General features: G+C 51.2%; 4 protein-coding genes across 4 annotated transcripts; 2 read left to right on the plus strand and 2 right to left on the minus strand.

Annotated features, from left to right (window-relative positions):
• Positions 1-32: 32 nt before the first annotated feature.
• On the plus strand, positions 33-834 carry EJ05DRAFT_478922 (uncharacterized protein). The gene is made up of 2 exons (XM_033744561.1): positions 33-400; positions 473-834. Exons 1-2 carry the CDS (start codon positions 359-361, stop codon positions 695-697), a joined length of 267 nt encoding a protein of 88 aa, XP_033597567.1. The 5' UTR covers positions 33-358; the 3' UTR covers positions 698-834.
• Positions 647-4,174, minus strand: EJ05DRAFT_122949 (uncharacterized protein). The gene is made up of 5 exons (XM_033739086.1): positions 3,935-4,174; positions 3,071-3,882; positions 1,969-3,005; positions 1,790-1,918; positions 647-1,743 (listed from the first exon to the last, which is right to left on the minus strand). Exons 1-5 carry the CDS (start codon positions 4,080-4,082, stop codon positions 822-824), a joined length of 3,048 nt encoding a protein of 1,015 aa, XP_033597568.1. The 5' UTR covers positions 4,083-4,174; the 3' UTR covers positions 647-821.
• A 774-nt stretch (positions 4,175-4,948) lies between these two features.
• EJ05DRAFT_513433 (uncharacterized protein) lies at positions 4,949-6,814 on the plus strand (the record flags this gene model as incomplete). The annotated part of the gene is made up of 2 exons (XM_033748435.1): positions 4,949-5,493; positions 5,554-6,814. The coding sequence occupies exons 1-2, from the start codon at positions 5,021-5,023 to the stop codon at positions 6,812-6,814; spliced, it is 1,734 nt and encodes a 577-aa protein (XP_033597569.1). The 5' UTR covers positions 4,949-5,020.
• A 2,072-nt stretch (positions 6,815-8,886) lies between these two features.
• EJ05DRAFT_123004 (uncharacterized protein) lies at positions 8,887-10,622 on the minus strand. Its single transcript, XM_033739087.1, has 2 exons — positions 10,441-10,622; positions 8,887-10,376 (listed from the first exon to the last, which is right to left on the minus strand). The coding sequence occupies exon 2, from the start codon at positions 10,174-10,176 to the stop codon at positions 8,956-8,958; it is 1,221 nt and encodes a 406-aa protein (XP_033597570.1). The 5' UTR covers positions 10,177-10,376; positions 10,441-10,622; the 3' UTR covers positions 8,887-8,955.
• Positions 10,623-17,235: the final 6,613 nt, after the last annotated feature.

Genomic DNA, 17,235 nt, shown 5'->3' on the forward strand with positions numbered 1-17,235 from the left:
GCGTGCAAGACGCCTCAGGTACCCTCGCCTGGCCTGGGCGTCTAGGCCGTTTCTGAAGCTTCCATGAACCAACACCAATAATCTCTCCACTCCAACAACTCTGTACATCCTTCATCAGTCCCACTCGCCGCATCTGAAGGCTGTATTCCGAGCACGCATCGCCAACATGTTCCGACCACTACTCCGACTAGCCTCCATACAATGTGCGAGACCTTCAACAATCACACGGCTTGCACACGGGCGTAATGTCCCCCAGCCAACTGCCCTACCAGTACAGCATCACCAGCAAACACAAAGACTGTTCAGTATCAGCACACCCAGACAGGCTGTCACGGGGAAGAGCGAGGTAGACGAGAAGATGGACGAGCTACAAGAGCTGTATGCGTACGCCCGAGATGAGGTATTTTATATTCCTCCCCAATTCCATTCCCGTCTCAATCACGGTCAAATGCTAAATGGGTGGACTGTATAGTTTGAGATTGCTGCCGAGGAAACCGAGAAAGTGTCGGTGTACGCCCAGGACGACCGGGAAGCGGCACGCGAAGCCCTCACATCACTGCAAGAAAAGTACAAGGCGGCGACGGAAGGCTCAGATGCTAGTCTTGCGGAAGAAGTAAAGAGGCGGGTTGGCCCGCGTATAAGAGAGCTGGAGAATGCGGTCACAGCTATGGAAGAAATGGCACAGAATCAAGATTGAGTGGGTGGATGTAGACTGTATGAGTAAGGTGGTGGCCATGCTGTGCACTATTGGAGGTACTTCAAGAAGGGGTATCTCATAACGATATATACAATGAATACCAAATGATGGACGCGTAAAGCTCCTAATTCAAGACCTTATTCCTCCGCATACGATAAAAACGCTCGAGGCAGTTCCGGCGCTGCTCTTGCGTCCAGCCTTCGACCCCGATAGCAAACTCGACTGCATCTTTGAATCCAAAGGTTTGAGCCATGGTGCAGAATTGCCTGATGCGCACATCCTCAGGAGGCTGGTATTTCCATCTGATGTTCAAGTGTTCTTTCTCATCGTCCTCAGTTGCGAAACTTCGCTCCCCTATAACTTCAAGTTCGTCATCAATATCGTCATGGTCGTCTTCCTGCTGGGTCGCCGAGGCTGCAAATGCGCGTTTCCGAGTCATGTCGGTATCGTTCTGCATTTCCAAAGCATTGCGACTCAACTTGGATTCGACCTTGGAAGACCCGATGACCTCGGCGTTCTCGTGGGTGTATTCCACGCCGGCTCCTGCCAGGATTGCTGAGATAGGATCGGCTTTTCGCTGCTGCTTCTTGTCCTCGAACTTCTCCCCCTGCGAACCAATCTTGTCTTTCTGGATCAACTCTGCCAACTGGCTCATCGCTGCCCCTTCTTTCCCGTCCGCGCCGTAGATGAAGTCATCATCTTCAGCATCATTTTGAAGATCCATTGCCACCGCCTGGACCCCAGCTTCCTTGGCCTCGGCCACGTTCGTTTTGTTCACGATATCACGAAGGACGACGGCTCCATCCCTGAAGGTGAACATGTTGTGCAACCCAAATATCTCTCCCTTGTGGTCTTTCTTGTCCTGGATACCTTTGAAGTATCGTCTCTCGTTACTGGCATTGTAGCCGATGTTGGCTTGCTGTTGCTTGTAGATTTGGCGTGCATACACAATTTCTTCTATAGTGCCAGCACTTATGAGGCGGAAGACTTCAACGTCTCGAACCTGACCTATTCGATAGGCTCTGTCTTGCGCTTGAAGATCGTACCTAAACAAAGTCAAATGATATCGCACTTGGCATTCGAATAGCTTACGCTGGGTTCCAATTCGGATCAAAGACGACCACTTTGTTTGCGGATGTGATGTTGAGACCGACACCGCCTGCCTTTGTGCTGATGAGGAAGACAAATTGGTTCTTGTCGGCGTTAAAGTCATTGACCTCCCTGGAATTCGTCAATTCCCGTGGCTGCGAGCATTCGTCCATTGCACTTACTTTGCCCGGTCGTCGAGCGACATAGCACCGTCGAGATAGCTGACATTATACGTAGTCGTAGTCGTGAAGAGTAGGTGGAGCATACGAAGTAGACGAACACTGTGGCTGAACACGAGCACCTTGTCTCCGGATGCATGCCAGTACTGCAGGAGTGCTTTCAAGACTCTCCATTTACCACAAAATGTTGGCGATGCATAATTCATGATTGAGTCTCGCTGACGGTACAGTTCTTTCCAATCTTTGGGCAGAGCGTCTTTGAGATGCTCCAAGTCTTTTGCTTGTTTCTCGGCAGGATCTGCGCTCGTGGGTAGAAGTAAAGCCAGATGGTTCGATAGTTTCTGGAGCATCATCATGCAAGGGAACACGGCATTCTGCCATGGACCGAATTCAGGAACATACGAGTAGCAACACCATCCACGCTTCTTCTCTGACTTGCAGTCGCACTTGTCAGCGGAAGTGCGTATGTACTCGACCAAGTCGCTATTGACAAGGTTGGAGTAAGCTTCCGCCTGTTTCTTCGTCAGAGGGCAGAACACCACGCGATCACTCTTCTTCGGGAGCTGGTCTGCGATGAGAGTCTTCATTCGGCGGAGGAAGAATCGTGGGAGGAGAGAATGAACGAGTGAGTTCGCCGTCTTACGCGCCTTGGCAAGCTGTGGCATAGTTGCATCATGAGACTGCCCCATCTTCAACGGATCTGCAATACAAGTTTTCCAGGTCGCTAATGAACCAAAATGGCCTGGATTGCTCCAATTCAGGAGTGTAAAGAGCTCTTCGTACTTGTTCTGAATCGCCGTTCCAGTGAGACCAATCCGACATAGGGCATTGACTTCGTTCATAGACTTGGCAATTTCTGAGCTACGACTCTTCAGCTGATGACATTCGTCTGCTATAACACAGTCCCAGTTGATCGTGTTGATGGCACTCTGATTTTTCCTGTAAGTAGCGTAGGTGGTTATCATGATCTCAACTCGACCATGTTTTGCAGCCTGCAACGCAGCCTCTCTAACATCTGTCGCGCCATGGTACACGTAAACCTAGGTGTGGATATCAGTATTCAGGGAGCACTTTAATGGTGTCCCAAGAAGTGAAAATGACTTACTTGCCAATAGCCCCATCGATCAAGTTCATCCTGCCAGTTTGCCATCAGACCGCCTGGGCATATGAGAATGATTTTAGGGTACTCTTTGGCCTGTTGGCCGCCCTCACGTTGCACCTTCCGCATTCTCTTCTTGTCCCGTTCATCGCCAGTCTTTCCGAAGGCTGCAGTGAGGAATGAGATCACTTGGATAGTCTTTCCGAGACCCATATCATCGCCTAAGATGCCTCCCCGTTGATACACGAAGAGTTCGTGCAGGAATTCGGCGCCCTTGACTTGATAGTCGCGCAGCCATTGCGCGATAGGTGCAGGTATGACACCTGCGGAAGCTGGCAGGGTGATATCCTCGTACTGTCTCACGGGCTTGATATGATCGAACCTGGGCTTCTCTTGTAGAGACTCCAGTCGTTCATCGTCGGAGAACTCGATGTCATCGTAGACTGGCGGCAGCTTCAAGCCAGCCTCTCCTAACCTGGCACGAGTTTGCTCAAACTTTGTCTTTCTTTGCTTGATGTAATCTGGCAGCGTCTCGTCCAGGAGTTCGTCCTCGTCAGTTTCATCTAAATTTGCTAGGACCCTCTCCCTTTTGACTCTCTTTGGCTTCCTCCCAACGATGCTCTTTGACGATGCCTTTGTGCTGCCAGCACTGATTACGGCGCGGGCGCGACGTGTCTGTTCAGCAGCGCGTTTCCGTTTCAACGCCTTCTGGTTCTTGAGCGCATCGTACGTCACCGCGCCGTCCTCGTCCTCGGACCAGTCGACTTTGTCTCCTTCTTCATCGATGTCCGAAATCTCCGCAGCATTGTTTACAACATCTAGACACCAACTGTGAGGACCTTTCGGTGATGGACCAAGAACGTCTACTACCTTCAATATATTGCGAGATATCAGTCGTCTCAGGCAGGCCTACTTCTTTCCTGACGACATCTGTGATTCCTATTTCACTACCGCTACCACTATCGGTATCCTCGCCGAAGACCCGACGCGCTACATTCTCATTGAATATGTGCGACATTTGACTGTTGACCACATCGATGATGGCCGGAGCGGCTATGAGACTACTTCCATTACCTGGTCACAGAAGTGACGCGACGAGGTTGAGTTGAGTACAGCAGTCGCGATGGTAAAGCAGTAATTGCGGGGCAGACACGCGTACTCACGTGACTGTAATTACTTCGGACTTAACTCCTTCCGGCCTAGTTTTCTCTTGGAGTGAACCTAGCCGACTAGCTAAACACTTGATAACCTCTTTGGAATTTCCTTGGGTACGCGACCCTAAAGAATCGTATTACTTGATGGATGTATTACCGTAGTATTGACCGACTGGCCTACATTTACATGTCGTGATTCTCCACACGGTCACTAAATATCTTTCTTATTATTTAATTAATATCTAACTACCTTTTGTCTACTATCTACTATCTTGTATGCACGATCTTATATCCACCACCTCGTAGCCCTCCATTACCTCGCCCTTCGCCCATTTTTCAGTCTTAAATCATGGATGAGCCTATTGAGCAATCCGTCATACAAATCAGTCCAAGTACTTGGCTGATAGGCAGTCTTGTGCTTTCAACCTCAAATATCGAGCCGTGTGACCCGTGATTTCACATTTAATACTATCCTTTGTCTTCACAAAGGGCCAGGAGATGGTAACATGGCTCGGTACTGCTCTTTCATATATGGGAGGGGTATCCCCTGTGATGTTACACAAGAATGTTCCCTCCGCCAATGTGCGGACTGAGCACTGCTGAAGTCCAGCCTGAGGTAAGTTCACAAATCTCTACATTCACTTGGATTCTTGGCGTGTAGTCGCCGTCCCTCGCGTTGGAGGCGAACCTTAGACATCTGACATGCAATTTGAAACAATGTCAGCGATGACGACATTCCAATCTCCCGTGTTACAAACAACGTTTTTTTTCTCTTTCTTTATCGCGTCTAGTCTTCAGCCTCATGTCATCATCCCTTTTCAAACCTGCAACTTACTGGGGCTTTGGGCGACGAACACACGTCAAATCTCCACGACTTACGGGAAGAAGCAAGAGATTTCACGCGCATATTCGAGATTCAAGCACTCTGCCACTCCCACCGAATGCAGCGATGGCATGCTGGACGGTCTCGACTTCCACGGGCAAGCAGGACTGGAGTTCACTCCAGGCTCTCAGCTCGAACTGCGCCCATCATCTCAAGAAATGCGCCGAGCACGGAGGTGACCTGAATGTACACACGGTCATTGTGCATGGGTCATGGGACAGACCGACCGTCCGTCCGCAGGACTCTGACGGATCTTGGATCCTGGTCAACAAAAGCGACGACCATACCGTGCGGCCAGAAACACTGGCGCAAGCCATGGAGCAAGACGTACCAGAAGCCATCAGCGAGCTAAAGGCATTACTGGAGAAGCTCCCAGGACTCCAGAACCTCATGTAGGTTGACCATCCCCATCACCCCCCCTACGAACCGCCAACCTTCTGACACGAAGACAGCTGGGCAACCGAGCTTCCCTTCTCCCCCAACCTATGGCCCGCCATCCCAACCACCATCCAAGACCTCAACATCGACCTCAAACTCCCCGCCAGCGAAGACGGCACACCCCGCTTCTTCAACCCGCACGACCTCAAGCCCCTCCGCAACTACCGCAACCTCCACCGTCTCGCGATCCGCGGCATGAGCGAGTCCTACCAGGGCATCATATGGGAGACCGTCTGGCTGAACCCTAACATGCACCGTCTGGAACTGCGTATGGCATCCCCACCCATCATACGCGACGGCACAGCCTGGCCCGAGATCAAAGACGACTGGACCGTGAAGCCCGCCACCACCACCACTACTACAGCAGAAGACATCCCCCCCTATCACGGCCACGAGGGCCGCGGCATCCTACACCACCACTTCGGCCACGGCGAGTACCTCGACGACATGGTCATCCGCAAGACGCGTATCGCAGCCGGCAGAGCAGGCGACGGCTCCGCGCTGCCCCTCCGCGAACTCTACCTCGAGGGCTTCGTCGTCGACAAGACGCCGTTTCGCGTCAACTTTGATGGTTTGAGGAAGCTTGAGTTCGGACCTAGGTGCTTTGACGCGGGACTGCAATTGCCGGACGGCCTTGTCTCGCTGGTCGACATCCGCGTGTTGTCCGGTGTGGACGGGGATATTGGACAGGTCCTGAGTACGCAGCGGGGACATGCCCAGGCTTTCGAGAATGCAACAAGGGCAGTCTCCGAGGATGCTAGCTTTGTGAACAACAACATCAACAACCTACCCACCACCCTTCACCCCACTCCGACGACCCTAAAGTACAGCCGCGCACACACAGACCGACAATCCATCAGCACACACCCTGGCCCACCACCACCTCCTCCTCCTCCTTCTACCTCTCCAACGACCCCAGCACTGCCAATAACACCAGACGAGTCCAGCAAGCTCAAGCCCACCACCACCCTCCTCCTCGCGGAATACCAGGCCCGCATGCGGCTGCATCATACGACCAGCTGGCCGCTTGCGAGCGCGGGTGTGGAGAACAAGACGATGACGACGACGAAGTTGGAGGTCGGGGCTGAGAAAGGGGTTTGTGACGCGCTTGCAGAGCTTGAGTTGCCGCCTGCTGAGGAGGAAGATGATGGAGGGGAGGGGGAAGGAGAGGGAGAAGGGGGAGGGGAAGGAGAAGGAGGAGGGGAAGGAGAAGGAGAAGGGGAAGGAGAAGGAGAAGGGGAAGGAGAAGGCCACGAGTCGAAAGTATTCCTCTAACGTCCCCCTCTCTCAAAGAGAGATATAATGACCAGGTCACGCAGGCAGGTAGGTAGGTGTACAGAACCCAGCACACGGATCATGCCTTGTTGTATGTATGTATGAGTTTCAGGCATTACAACGATTGCATGGGTAATTTGAAGCAGAGCAGAGCAGAGCAGAGCAAGCAGACCTCATAAACGAGCAAGCAAACGAGCAAGCGAACGAGCATACGGCGTTCCGGTGGTGGCGGTAGTAGTTTATAGCAGCGAAGCAAACTAGAAATGGTAGATTCATACAATAGACATTCCAATTCCAATTCCAATTCCAACCCCAAGTCCCACCATACCATACACCCCATGCTTTATCCCGCAAGTTTTGACTTTTTCATGCCAAATAGGCGGGGCAAACAACAACACACCAAGGTAATGATCTTTGGAATTGACGGGGAAAAAGAATGGTAAAACAGACAGATACCGATTATATCAATTGGATGTATGTAGATACACACACTCTGTCTTTTTTCTCCTGGCACGCAGCGTGATAAAACGATAACGACAAACGATACAGAGAGCCGGCGAGACGCGGTAGATGGGAATGGATGAGTGGCGTATCGGCATGTTCTCATATTCCCATATTCACATGCCTTGGACTTGGGCTTGTGTTTACTTGTATGTATATTTATATGTCGCTCTACCAGACTCCAACCCCAGACCAGGCCTAACCCGCAAACCCGCAAACCCGCAAGACAAAAAGACAAAAAAGACAAAAAGACAAATAACAAAAGACATGAAACCACAACAACACGACCCCTACCTACCAATTACCCAATACGTGGAACGCCATGTATATATGTATACATAACATCGATAGTCCCGTGTGCATGAACGGGACGAACGATGACGAACAGAACGAACAGAACAGAACGAACGATAAAAACAACGATAAAAACGACGATATAACACCCACTAATTACCACCACACTACATACTGTAATTACATAACCTAGGAAGATTTGCTTCCTCCCCGCGTAGCCGTGCATGTATGTAATAATGCATGTATGCATGCCATGCCATGCTTGCTTGCTGCATCCATGACTGATTGAATGACCTGCATGATCGAGTGGGAGATGGATGGGTAGATAATACCTATTAGTAGACCTATGCAGGCACCACCAAAACCCCCCTGCATTAAAGCTGCACATATGATGGAGGTTTGACAAATTGACAATGTCGGAACATGGCGGGCGGACACAACACGCGCCTTGATGACACTCTGCACACGACTTAGACAACAACCTACAACAACCCACAACAAAACAACACAACACAGACAACACAAGCCCACAAGCATTGGCGGGAGCTCTGCAAGATTCCCATTAAATAGTTTCTGTTATTCGACTACTACTACCTGTCCTGTCCTGGTTCCTCAAGAAAGCAGCCCCCGTTCATCGAGTGCAGTCCCGGATCCGAAAAATGATGCCTTACATTGAGCACTTTCCCATCTCCAGTGAATAAACCAACACTACATGATGACAGCGCCTTTTTTTTTTGGTAAAACCTTGAGACAGGGTGATTTGTGTGTGTGTGTGTGTGTGTGTGTGTATATGCCAGCCTTTTTCCTCCGTGCAGCTGAATCCGCCGATGAGAGAGGGACCCGCCGTGAATATACATCGACTTGAACAAAAAGGGGTGTCTCTGGCCTCGACCCGTGAGAGTCGAGAGCTACGAGAGCGTGTGTGCGTTGAAAGGGAGAAAAGTTCTCCATCGCGGAAGGTTGTACAATTTCGGGGGTAACGCGCACTAACCCAATCCGGCAACGACTCCTTTTGAAGGGCTCGCTGGAAAAGGGAGAGGCTGCGAGAATGTGATGCGGATCGGGTACCTTTTTGTGAAACCAGGGGGGGTGAAAAACGCTCACAAACAATGCTGGGACAATGGGCAAAATGGGCAACGCTATGACGCTCGAACAAGGAGTCTTGACAAAGGGAATTTTGGGGAGTTTTTTTTTCGGAAGTTTTTCTGAAAAGGTTGTGTGGATGACGGACGCGTGGGTAACAACGACAGCAGCAATAACAGCAACAGCAGCGGTAACAACAACAACAAGGTTCGACGCTGTGGTCAAAGCCGTATATTTTGACCAATGCCAGAAAACATAAAAGGCTACTGTACATACTGGGCGGTAAAGTGTTGCTGGGTCTGGTGGAAGGGATCGCTGTAGGCCATAGACTCAAATTCGTTGGTGGGTGTGGCTGGGTAGGCGATTTGGGGGTGTAGTTGATGAATCTTTGGGTCATTCGGGGCGTATCTTTCATCATCGGGAGTATCTGGCGGGGTCCAGGCGCCCTGTCCGTACCCTGCATTCTGGTGATTCTTCTGCGGGGTGTGAGGGCTGTGGTAGAGGTCGGGGGTCTGGTCGTTGACTGGAGTGAGCGTGGGCGTGGGTGGAGCGTGCATTTGTTTCATGGCTTGTGCTTGCAACTGCTTGCGAAGGAACTCCTCCACGACGGTCGAGACTGACGACAGCTGGCCGGAGGCGTACTTGCGGGCCACCACCTGCGAAGGGTTGTATAGATGCGTGGAGAGGGCAACGACGACGGTCTGATCATAGGATCCAGTCCATATGGATTGATGGCTCGTCGAGCGGTTGAGGACACATCTCGCCAGCGTCAAGGCGGACTTGGCGAGTATCGAAGGGAGGACGGAGACGAATTCGCGGTGGAAGAGGGCAATCTCGCAGATGTACTGGGTCAGATGCTCGACCTCACGCTCCTCCTCCAGCTCGGCCAGGGCAATCTGAAGAAAGCTGTCAATGGTGGGGTGTCCAATCATCCAGTCCAGAGTGGCCAAGACGTGCCATTCCATCTGGGTGAACATCTCGTCGTCGTACAGCTGGCAACACATGCTCTTCAGCTCGCGTATGGTAGGCACTCGGTCCTTCTTGTCACCATATTTGGCGGCAATGAGGAGGGCAGCACATCCGACGAGCTGGTAGTGACGCTTGTAGACCACACGACGGGAGCAGTAACGATCGAGCAGGTTCACTGCGAGGAAGAGGGTCTCGGGCAATAGCTGAAAGGCCATGTGAGCTTCGATGAGGAAGTCGAGTAGGTAGGGACGCATGAACCACTGGATCTCGGTCTGGATGTCAATCGAATTGACGTCTGGCATGGTGTCGGCCTCCATCTTCTCCATATGGGCAAGGATGTCATCCTGATATTCATCTGCAGTCGTTTGAGACAACTGCATGCCCATGATACGCTGATGTTGCCGTGCAACCTGTCTGGCCTGCTCCCGTTTCTGTGCTTGGATGGCATGAAAGCTGTCCTCCTCCTCGTAGAAGAAACTATCGCATTGTCCGTATCTTGAATGTTGGTAGGCCATGGTGAAGAGTGAGATGTTGAGAAGAGTTTGAGAATGAAAGAGAGGACGTCAGGTCTCCTGGAATGACAGATTTGGTTTGAACGAAGTGATAGGCTGGTTGACCCAAGTCTGGAAATAACAGTCGAGACTGTCCGGGATAAAGATCGTATGTAGTTGGAAGTAATGAAGACGTCGACTCGCTGCGGTAGGGAGAAGACAGTCTGGAAGCAAAGGCAATGAATTAGCATAGAGCTACAGCCACGTTGAAGCGGAATGGATACTCACCTGGTAATTAGAAGATTAATGTTAAAGAGTGTGTGTAATATAAACGACAAAAGAATTTCGAGCTGACGAAATAGACGCTGGCACCTGTACAAATTGCATGTGAAGGTAGAGCGAAGATTGGATGTCTCTTAAAAAGAAGCAGCTGTTCCGACGACGAGTGGGGCACAGTTTTCCGAGGTAGAGCACGAGTTAACGAGTCCACCTATGTCATCCGGGTAGAGGATCACGAGAATGTGAACGTGGTCCTGCTGAAGTAATGTACTGGAGTCTGTAACAAGGGATGATGGTCAGTTAACGGTGTGAGGATTGCCGGGATCTGAGCATACCAGAGAGAGAGCCCCCGGTTCAACGTGTTGGTGTGATGCCGATGTACCGATAGAGACGACGACGAGGAGTCGGAAAAGACACAAACTGTAAAGAGTGACAGGTCAGCAAAGGCTATTAATTTTTTTAGAGAAAAAAAAAAGAGTGTGAGGTAAGAAAGAGGTATGGCAAGAGGTGGAAGAACAAGTCCGAGGTCAATGGTGAAGGGGGAAAAGATTGGAGTGGTCCGTGTGTCAGGCACTGTCCGCCCTAGCCAGGCAGGAAAAGGTAGTCGCCGGGCGGACTGGAATGAGGCATGAAACCTTGGAATTCACTCCTGCAGATCCCTAGTGCGAGTCGTCACAATTGAGCATCACCCGCTCTGCGTGCTTCAGGGTCCGGGGATACAGGCCTTTCCCTTGGAATAATGTGGGAGGAGCTGCAGGCTGAGGAATTCTTCACCTGTTGACACACCTGGACTTGACTCGGATATTCTGCAACTTTTACTGTTCTCCAGCTATGCTCTATTCCGTGTCTCACAGCTGGAATTTATTGGCCGCTACGTTCGACTGGAGGTCTTAGCTCACAAGTGGAAGAAGATTTGTGAGGTCTTGCTTTGCTTGAATTGGATAGTGGCAGGGACTTGAACGAGGTATGTTGAGATAATAGGTGGTCTCCCTTGCTTTTACAGACTGCATACATTATTGACCCTGTATAGATGTCGAGTTGAGATGGGTATGTTATGGAGCCGAGGGTATGGTGACGGTAGCCAAATGCTTATTGCACGGGATGGATTCGCAGCAAACTGGACTCGAAGGACCATGGATGTAGGCCGTACGATCATGTATTGATCCCAGACGTGGCTGGCGTCGATTGGAAAGCCAATGGGTGTAGGGGTAGGTTCTCGCTGGCCAGTTTGGGAGAGGGTCGAAATCGATTGGATGGGAAGGGTCGATTGGGGTAGTCTGGCCATTGGAATGAAGATGATATGGGGAGTATGACTTACCACGATGGTTTTGCCTAGTCTGAAAAGCTCGTCACTAGATCTCTCAAGCTGTATCTGGGAATGAAGATTGTGGAGATCTGTGTTCCAGTTCCGGCAACGAGATCAATGGTAGCGGACAAGGGAGCAGTAGATGGTAGATCCTCCTTGCTTGACGATGAGGCAGGTAGGTAGGAGTGAGCGAGAGAGAGGGAGGAGAGTCTCAGATTGGAGATTTATGGTAAGGGATGGAATGTGGAAGAGTGTCGAGGCCCTGTGAGACGAGCAAAGGGACACACGGACGACGGCAGAGATAGGATCAGGCTGAGAAGCAGGAGAAGCAGAGATATGCGAGGCCGAAAGAGGGGACTCTACACAGCTTTCTACTTTCTCTCTCTCTCTCTGACAACTCTCAAGAAGCCGACCTGTGAGAGCAAAGGGGGGAGGGGGTGGGTGGGTAGAAGAGGTTGAGAGTGGGAGGGAGAAAAGGACGAGGAGGATGGGAGTGGAGAGAGGAAGACAGGAAGAAGGTTGAGGATGAACAAGGCTGGTGCTGGTATGAAGATTAGAGGTTCCTGGCTAGTGGTCCATAACTGGAGTAGAGTGGGTGGTGCACACACACACAGACAGTACAATGCACAGCTCTCTCTCCCGCACCTTGATCCGCTGCTGACTACGGAGCCAGCGAGGGCCTCTCCTTGGCCGGAGAGGTGCAGAGAGTTGTGTGAGAGTTGTGTGTGTGTGAGAGATGGTGAGAGGGGGAGATAGGGCCAGAGAGGGCCAGAGAGGTGGAGTGGTCGTGTGGAGGCGAGTCGGACGGGCAGTGATAGGCTGGGGAGAGCGGTCGAAGGACGCTGGCTAACCTCAAACCGCCTAAACCGCCCAGAACAGCCAGGCCCAAATGTGATAAACCGGGGGGGGGGAGGGGGAGGGCGACGGGGGGGAAAGGTCAAGGGGGATTACAGCAGCAGGTGACGGGGGAGAGAGAGTTGAGACTGGCTGACTGGCTGACTGGCTGAGAGTGGCCACGACGATGTTTTGGCTGGTGCTGCTAATTACTGCTGCTGGTGCTGGTGCTGGTGCTGGTGCTGGTGCTGCCCATCTCCGACCGCCCGCGCGCCCGCCAATGGAGCCCTGTTCACGGCGTGTTTGCCAGCCAAGTTCCAGCCCGAGTGCCAGCCAATTGCCAGCTAATCTGCCGGCCTGCTGAGACTGCTGCTGAGGCTCCAGTCTCTCTCTCTGCCTATCATTAATATCTACCATTCACTTCCTTCTACTACATGCATATATCTACATACTGTACATATTACACACTTACTCCTCTGTCAGAAGTCAGAAACACACTGCACAAGAATCATTCTCCACCGCTGGTCCCCAAGAAGTCTCCACTGTGCTTAATCTACTGGCGCCCTTTCTCTCTCTCTCAGCTCTTGTCTCCGCCTCCGACGACTGACCGACTCTCGCCTCTCTCTCTGCATATTACGCCGCCGCCTCATACACGCTTTTTTTTTAATTATTACTCTTAGACACGCTACATCTGCATACACTCACGCGTCTGCACACACGAGAGCAACGCGACATGCCCTGTCTCCGCCCCCGTCTGATCTCTTCTTACTGGCCATCCAAGTTTTTTTCTTTCTTCCTTGACCCTTTGACCGGTCGGTTCCAGCGTGGAAAGGTGGAAGGAAGGAGGCCGGGTATCATCTAGCCATTCTCTGCCCTTCTAGCTCCTCTTCAATCCATGGATCCCTCGAAATTCTTCGCATCTTTCTTTTTTTGGCTCACTTTTCCACGACTGTCTACCTAGTAATTAGTGGCTTATGGCTCAGCATATATATTACATGCCCCATCCCTCATAAGCCCATTCCTCAATATCCACATGCGCGACATCTCTGGTCGTCCGTTGGTGCATGTCGCGTGCCACGGCTTGCACTGCTTGCTTGATCTTATCATCCATCTCTACTATTAATTACCTATTACTCTCGACACGCTCGACACTCTCGACACGCTCCTATCTTTTCTCCTCGCGTACCCGGACTGCCTGACACGTGCACGCCAATCATCAAAATCCACGAAATAGCCCTCCCCTTCCATCTGCATGATCCGTCATGCCCAATATCGATCCTCTCCGCTTCCTGCCCATCCTGACTGGCTGCCACGACTTCATACTAAAAACCAGCTCGCCCACTTGCACCATCCAAGCTGCTCCTAATCCGGTAACTTTATCAGATGCCATCGCCTGGGAACCCTAATACTAATTAATGCCTACTACTTACTACCTACTTACTACTGACTCTACAGACAGGCTCTACCTGTGCCGCGACCAACTGCTTGCTTGCTTACCTACTGATATATCCTGGATAATTACTTATCCCATCACCATCCGTCCAATCCTCGCTCGCGCGGCCAGCCCAGCTAGCTAGCTAGCCATGAATCTTGATCTAGCAATCTAGACACTAATTACTAGGAGGAGATGGGATGAATCTTGCTTCGAACCCTTGCTTGTCTTTTTTTTCCGCACGCTTGCTTGCTTGCTTGCCTGCTTTTCCTTCCTCTAGCTAATTAGCTGCTCTTGGTGCTTTCAGCCCAGCCCAGTCCATCCCGACCACCGGGCTCGCTGCACTTCACGATACCTACTAATCCGGCACAGCTTGCTGGGTCTTCCCGGCTAGAACGACCCCCCCCCCCCCCCCCCCAAAAGACCGAAACGCGTGTTGTGTTTGCTAGGCTAGGGTAAATGGTATTATATCTTCTGAATACTAAATGCATGCATACGCGACACGCGACACGCCTCGTTCGTCTCGCCACTATATATATATATAAACCTTTCTAGAGAAAAAAGAAAAAGCCATCGTACCATCTCCACTCGTTCATCACGACTAGTATGGCATGGTAATACAAAACTGCTCTTGCGTCCCCGTCCGCCCCCCTCTGCGCGTGGCTAATTAATTATCCGATGAGGTCTTAAAAGCGTCACTAATTAAAGAAGAAAAAAGAAAAGCAAAGAAAGCCTCATTGAATTGATTAATTGATTGCTATTGAATTCATTCGTCCCCCTTCGTCCCATCTCGGGCCTTTCTTACGTAGCACTAGATCGCTCCAAAACGGAAATATTATGAGACAAGACACACATACAGTACATACATACATTTAGGAAAGAAAAAAAAGAAGAATACGCCCCCCGCCTCTCCCCAGCGGACCCGCAAATACATTCACACATACATACATATATACCCCCCAAAGTCCGCTATACTACACTATACACTATCCCCCATCCCCCAATCTCGTCTCCAAAAAAACGCGTCGTGCGGTCCTGCACAATGATGACAATGACGAGACACGAGGCCGCCGAAGCTCTTTTTACGTGTTTCCTTCTTCCCCTGCAGCAAGCTGCTGCTAAATGGGTGGTTTTACACGCGCTCGCGTCTCCACCGTACACGCGCGTGTACGCGTGCGTGCACACAATCGCGCTCGCGCTCATGAAACATGCAAATCTCGAAAGTCTTCTGCTTGAGTTAGTTGCCAGAGCACCCACACACACAGCCCCTTGTAATGTAATGTGGTATTCTCCACTGGGGCGCGCTTTTGGGACTTGCTGCAGGCTTATGGTACTGCTACTGCTGTCGCGTGTTTGGTCTTGCTGTCTGTCGCGTGTGATGTTCCAGGTCGTGCTGATCCACACTCGTCTGGCTTGTGATTCTTCTACTGGGCGTAGTATGGTATGGTATGGTATGGTATGGCATATGCTGCCTCGGATGCACCATGCCATGCCCATGCTATGCCCAGGGCTCATAACCTGGCTTGATGGAGTAATTTGTCGTTGGTCGGCGATGCGAGGCGAGACCTGGCCTGTCTGTCTGTCTGTCTGTCTGCTTGGCCTGGAATGGGCTGGTATGGCATGATTGATCGAGATATCCACATGATGGGTTACTGTAGGTATGTACTGACTGGGCAAGAAACGTGACAGCGTCGTACCACGTTGTTGCCAACCAGTCAGTCAGTCAGTCACCCATAGGTAAGCCGTTGAGTGAGTGCATTTCGCGCTGGCTATCCGTCTCGGGCAACTCGTGTGCGATGGACGCAACGCAAACATGTTCTCATTCGGCGTTTGTTACAAGTAGTCTATTAGACAGGCAAGCAAGCAAGCAAACCTCCCGTTACACCCGCCCGCTTCCCAAACATCCATTCTCAAGTCCCGGGCACCCACCGAACCGAACCAGTCTGAACTGAACCAATCCAACCAGGGCCGAAAAAAGTATTCTACTCGTCACTCGTCACTCATCTACCAAAAAAAAAACGAAGAAGAAATGACGACAAGAGAATTTTTTGTGCATCATGTGCATGTATATACGTAGTCACCGCAGCCAGCGTATCCATATGTACAATGGAATATTTTTGTCCAGGTTGCGTCATACATAATGCACAAAACCATCAAACGCTGCTCCCCTGCTTAGTACATACCCTACCCCATGCTCCCCTGCGCCCATGTTCTGCTCCTAGCGCAAAGCACAAAGCGGGTCCCCGGGCATAGATGGAGCATCGTCAGATCATGAGATGAGATGGATGTCGCCAACCTGCGCAACCCCAGTCCTAGTATAGCCTCTGCCGGCTGCCCATGATGCTTGCGCGCGTTAGTCAGTTAGTCAGTTAGTAATAAGTGTACCTACTGTAGCGTGCGTAGTGGAGTGTAGCCACGACGACGTAGCGCAGCATAGCCAAGCAGAAAAAAACGCAGACCCACACACACACACACACACCGAAACTCGTTTGATATTCCAGAGCACATGTGTTGTGTGTTCAACACCCCGTCCGACGGACGGTCTGGGCACGCAGCGGAACGACACGACACGACACGATACCACACGAAACGAAACGAGAACGCGTCGAGAACGCTCCGATTTCTAGCGCGGTTTGCTTTCTGGGACGCGTCTTTCGTACGTGCGGTTGCATTTTTGCTAGCTTTTGTGGCGCGGGCTTGGGATGATGATGCCCGTCCTCTTCCATGCCATCCTATTGACGCGTTTTGATGATGATTGAAGGAACGAAAACCTGTGTGCACTGTGGCCCCCCCTTGCACGGAGTTTGCGGGTATTAGCGGGGTCTAGTCTGCCCTTTTGGATGTTTGGTCGGGCTCGGGGCTTTTTTTTTTGGTGTTTGAGGTTTTGCTGTGTTAGGGAGAGAGGGAGTAGAATTGACGTGATTCTGGGGATTGGTGATGCATAAAACCACGGGTTGCACCAAGGTTGCTGGGCATTATTTGTGCATTATGTAACGACCTCAAGAAGGCAACTTCAAGCTGAGGTTGGCCTTCATAGTTTGGGACGCAGAGCGGCCCGTTGAAACTTATTCGCAGCATTTATTAAACACGTGGGCCGCCCGACCAGCTCGACCCAACGCCCACGCGGTAATCAATCATAATCAATTTGATTGTCTGATGAGCCGGTTGCAGCGTACAGTATTGCCATTAACTCTATCTTGCACTCTAATCCATGATGGCGGCATCTGTGCTC

Source organism: Pseudovirgaria hyperparasitica (assembly GCF_010093815.1).
Source record: "Pseudovirgaria hyperparasitica strain CBS 121739 unplaced genomic scaffold EJ05scaffold_14, whole genome shotgun sequence".
NCBI lineage: Eukaryota > Fungi > Ascomycota > Dothideomycetes > Acrospermales > Acrospermaceae > Pseudovirgaria > Pseudovirgaria hyperparasitica.

Coding starts and splice junctions, on each gene's coding strand:
- EJ05DRAFT_478922 (XM_033744561.1), top strand. CDS start 359: ATGGACGAGCTACAAGAGCTGTATGCGTACGCCCGAGATGAG. Junction 401..472: donor ATGCGTACGCCCGAGATGAG/GTATTTTATATT, acceptor TGGACTGTATAG/TTTGAGATTGCTGCCGAGGA.
- EJ05DRAFT_122949 (XM_033739086.1), bottom strand. CDS start 4,082: ATGTCGCACATATTCAATGAGAATGTAGCGCGTCGGGTCTTCGGCGAG. Junction 3,883..3,934: donor TATCTCGCAATATATTGAAG/GTAGTAGACGTT, acceptor GTTGGTGTCTAG/ATGTTGTAAACAATGCTGCG. Junction 1,744..1,789: donor GATCCGAATTGGAACCCAGC/GTAAGCTATTCG, acceptor GACTTTGTTTAG/GTACGATCTTCAAGCGCAAG.
- EJ05DRAFT_123004 (XM_033739087.1), bottom strand. CDS start 10,176: ATGGCCTACCAACATTCAAGATACGGACAATGCGATAGTTTCTTCTAC.